A 3,922-nucleotide genomic window follows, 5' to 3' on the forward strand; every position below is an offset into this window, starting at 1 on the left:
AACACATTTATGATTTTTTTTCTCATATCAAGTGGAAAAAATTTATCGGTTCCCTTATTGTTTTTCACGTAAATAAATGGAAACAGTAGGGTGGACTTGAAAGTCTTCCCTTACAGAGTCTTTATGTCGTTAGCATAAGCAACCCCGTAAAGACGTGGACCCCATGGTCGTCAGAGACTAGTGTGAACAAATGCTCCTTTATATCTTGACTGCATTCATTTGAAGTTAACCGTCCTATTTGGGGTCTACAGAAGAAGTTTCAATGGTAAAATGCGTAGGCCTTTTGTGCGTTTACTGGCTAAGTCTTCCCTTTACTTGGAATGCCTATAAAACGTCCCTATTTGGGGTCTACAGAAGAAGCTTCAATCTTAAAATGCGTAGGCCTTCTTTGGGTTTACTAACCAAGTCTTCCCTATCGTAAGTATAAAGTCCTTAGAAGTGCACAATTAACAATTGCAACTCTCTTCCGTATAAGGAAACTTGCAACTCTCTTTGAAAAACAATTCCAATGGGCTTCAATCGGTTCATTTTACCGATGCTCTTGCATTTGGTAATTGCCTTAATGCTTTCTTCCGCTTCAACTTTGACACCCCCAACATTTCCTATAGCGATGCCCGGCTGCAAAGATCATTGTGGAAATGTAAGCATTCCATTTCCATTCGGTATTACGGAAGATTGTTACCTTAACAAATATTTTTTTATCAACTGCACCAACTCTTCAACCTCTGTCCCTCAAACAGTTCTGCAGAACGCAGTCGATGTCACAGAAATATCTCTGGAAGGTCAGGTACACCTTATGCAGGATATAGCATCTGATTGCTATGATAAAAACGGAAGTTTATTGGACAACATTTCACCATGGACGAGATTATCTAAACGCTTTACCTTCAGTAGTACAGCTAATAAATTCATTGTCGTTGGCTGTGATGCCTTGGCCTTAGTTAAAGGCTTTGGTCAAAACCGGAGCTACGCAACTGGATGTATCCCTTCCTGTGATTATAAGGAAGATGTAATTGATGGCTCTTGTTCTGGCATCGGTTGCTGCCAGACTGATATCCCACCAGGGGCATGGAATATTAATGTGAGCTTGACCAGTCTTAATAACCACACCAAGGTGTGGGATTTCAATCCTTGCAGCTACGCTTTTGTGGTCGAAGAGAAGGCTTTCAATTTTTCTGCAAGTAACCTCACCAACTTAAGCAATGATTTAAGTCTTCCCGTCGTGGTGGATTGGACCATTGAGGAGGGGTCATGTGAAGTTGCCCAAAGAAACACGACCTCTTATGCATGCTCTGGTAAAAACAGTCACTGTTACGAACCTTTTAAGGGGTTGGGATACCGTTGTTCTTGCGATCAAGGATACGAAGGCAACCCATATCTCCCTGATGGTTGCCAAGGTATGTGCGAAAATTTTGTTAAACTCGTCTAATTAACCAGTATGTATATGTGTGTTTCAATTCACATTTCAAATTATGCTTCTGCTTTCTATTTTTTATTGAATTCGACAGATATTAATGAATGCCAAGATCCAACTCTACACAATTGTACGAAGAATAGTGTTTGTCACAACACATTGGGCAACTACACATGTCCTTGTCTCAAAGGGTATCATGGTGATGGGAGAGGTGGAGATGGCTGCAGTCCTGACCAAATAAATTGGTCTATGATTGTTTCAGGTTAGTCTACACTTTGAAATGATTGGAGAAGCAAAGGAGAATTTATCACTATGGATTGAACCATCTCTTAAGTGGTGTGATAAATATGTGCTGTATCATGAGAGTATTAAAACAAAATGAAGATTTCTTGAAACCCGTTCCATTTGGTTTAAGATGGCAACTAATCATAGTATAAGAGAGAAAGAAACCTAATTCTTTTCTTTACCAGGTAGTGAAAGAACATGAAACTTGATAATCACTTGCAAAATTAGAGTCTTTAGCTGCAAAGCATCCGATAGATCTCATCATTTGCTAATTTTTCAGTCAAATTTGTCAACAGGTGTTGGCATAGGCACAGCAATTCTACTTTTCTGCTGCTTTTATTTGTGTTTGGAATTGAGGAAAAGAAGGGAAAACAGATTGAAGGAGGAGTTTTTCCGGAAAAATGGTGGATTAATGCTACAGCAACGACTGGCTCAAGAAGGAAGAAACACAAATGTTGCTAGAATTTTCACTCTTGAAGAACTACGAAAGGCAACCAATAATTTCGAGGAAACTCGAATTATTGGTCGTGGAGGATACGGCACAGTTTTCAAAGGAATCTTAGTAGACCATAATTCTTGTACTGTTGCCATTAAGAGGTCCAGAGAAGTTAACGAAAATCAAGTTGATCAATTTATTAATGAGGTGATTATGCTTTCCCAAGTTAATAGTAGAAATGTCGTTAAACTTCTAGGATGTTGCTTAGAGACGGAAGTGCCATTACTTGTTTATGAGTTCATCGACAATGGTACTCTCTCCGAGCATTTAAGCAGCACAACAAAATCACAGCATCTTTCTTGGAATATCCGATTAAGAATAGCATCAGAAATTGCTGGAGTTCTCTCATATTTGCACTCAGTAGCTTCACCACCGATTATCCATAGAGATATCAAATCGGCAAACATACTTCTAGATCAAAACTACACTGCAAAAGTCACAGACTTTGGAATATCAAAATTGGCTCCTTTAGATGAAAATCAAGTATCTACAATGGTGCAAGGAACATTTGGCTACTTGGACCCCGAGTACATGCTAACAGGATTGTTGACAGAGAAAAGTGATGTTTACAGCTTTGGGGTAGTTCTTATAGAGCTACTGACAAGTGAGAAGGCATTATCATTGGATAGAGTGGAGGAAGAGAAGTTTCTTGCGAATTACTTCATTTCTTCACTGAAAAGTGGTCACTTGGTCCAGGTTCTTGATCGCAACATTATGTTCGATGTAAGTATTGAGCTTTTGAAAGAAGTTGCAATGATTGCGAAATCTTGCTTGAGTATAAAAGGTGATGATAGACCATCTATGAAGAATATAGCAAGAGAACTTGAGGTATTGGAAATAAGAGCAAAGCAATCTCCAATTCAAGTTTCTAAGATTGATTTCACCGACACTGAGGCCTCCTTGCTTGGTATGCAATCAACAAAAGCATATATCGACAGTGGTGATTCTAGCTGCATACATACTGAGAGTCATAGCATAATGGAGCATATGATGGTACCAATTGCTGGTGGGAGATGAATGATAGGGTGTTCTGGAGCTGCAAGTTTCGACTTTCGAGTTCTGGTGCACTTCTTCATTTATTATTACGAGTTCCTCCTAGAAATGTCAAATGGAGTTGAATTTTCAGCAGTTTTCTTGCAATTAATTTTGATTGTGTGCGAGTAGATTATTTGATCCAAGGCCTCTCAAGTTGAATTGTAGTTCAGTTCTGCTGGGTAATGTAACTCTTACAATATTTAGTGTAAAATGGTATAAATTTGGTCTAAGCATAAATTTTGTCACTCATACGGCTGAGTTGGTGTAAAAATCACGATTAAATCAAAACCATATGAGTTTACACTGGAAGTTATAAGAATTAATCAACTGAACCTAACTACAGAGACCTCAACTTGAGGGCACCACTTCAGCAGATAATGATAATTATTTTTACATGACTGATTAAACAAATAAAAAGTGGTACTATTGAGATAAGGAGAATAAAAAGCACCAGCAACCTGTTGGATGCTGCACCTTCTCACTATTAGCCTAAACCTCCATTCCCGCTGTACTGATATGACAGCTTTCTCCTTGAAGTTTATTTATTGAAAGCTCTTAAAAATATCCAGAAAGCTCTTAACTAAATTAAAACTGATTTATATTGAATGAGTAGTGGAAATTGAGAACAAAAAAAAAAAACCCAATTGCAAGAGGTAGTGCCCAACCCAGTGAAGGACGTCTGGAGGGAAAAG

At 38.4% G+C, this 3,922-nt stretch overlaps 1 protein-coding gene across 1 annotated transcript; it reads left to right on the forward strand.

The window, feature by feature from the left end:
• Positions 1 to 477: 477 nt before the first annotated feature.
• Positions 478 to 3,479, forward strand: LOC140015695 (wall-associated receptor kinase 2-like). Its single transcript, XM_072068460.1, has 3 exons — positions 478 to 1,397; positions 1,509 to 1,676; positions 1,996 to 3,479. Exons 1-3 carry the CDS (start codon positions 509 to 511, stop codon positions 3,210 to 3,212), a joined length of 2,274 nt encoding a protein of 757 aa, XP_071924561.1. The 5' UTR covers positions 478 to 508; the 3' UTR covers positions 3,213 to 3,479.
• The last annotated feature ends 443 nt before the right edge of the window (positions 3,480 to 3,922 follow it).

The sequence above is a fragment of the Coffea arabica genome, chromosome 10c, assembly GCF_036785885.1.
Source record: "Coffea arabica cultivar ET-39 chromosome 10c, Coffea Arabica ET-39 HiFi, whole genome shotgun sequence".
Taxonomy (NCBI): Eukaryota; Viridiplantae; Streptophyta; class Magnoliopsida; order Gentianales; family Rubiaceae; genus Coffea; species Coffea arabica.

Coding starts and splice junctions, on each gene's coding strand:
- LOC140015695 (XM_072068460.1), top strand. CDS start 509: ATGGGCTTCAATCGGTTCATTTTACCGATGCTCTTGCATTTGGTAATT. Junction 1,398..1,508: donor TCTCCCTGATGGTTGCCAAG/GTATGTGCGAAA, acceptor TGAATTCGACAG/ATATTAATGAATGCCAAGAT. Junction 1,677..1,995: donor TTGGTCTATGATTGTTTCAG/GTTAGTCTACAC, acceptor ATTTGTCAACAG/GTGTTGGCATAGGCACAGCA.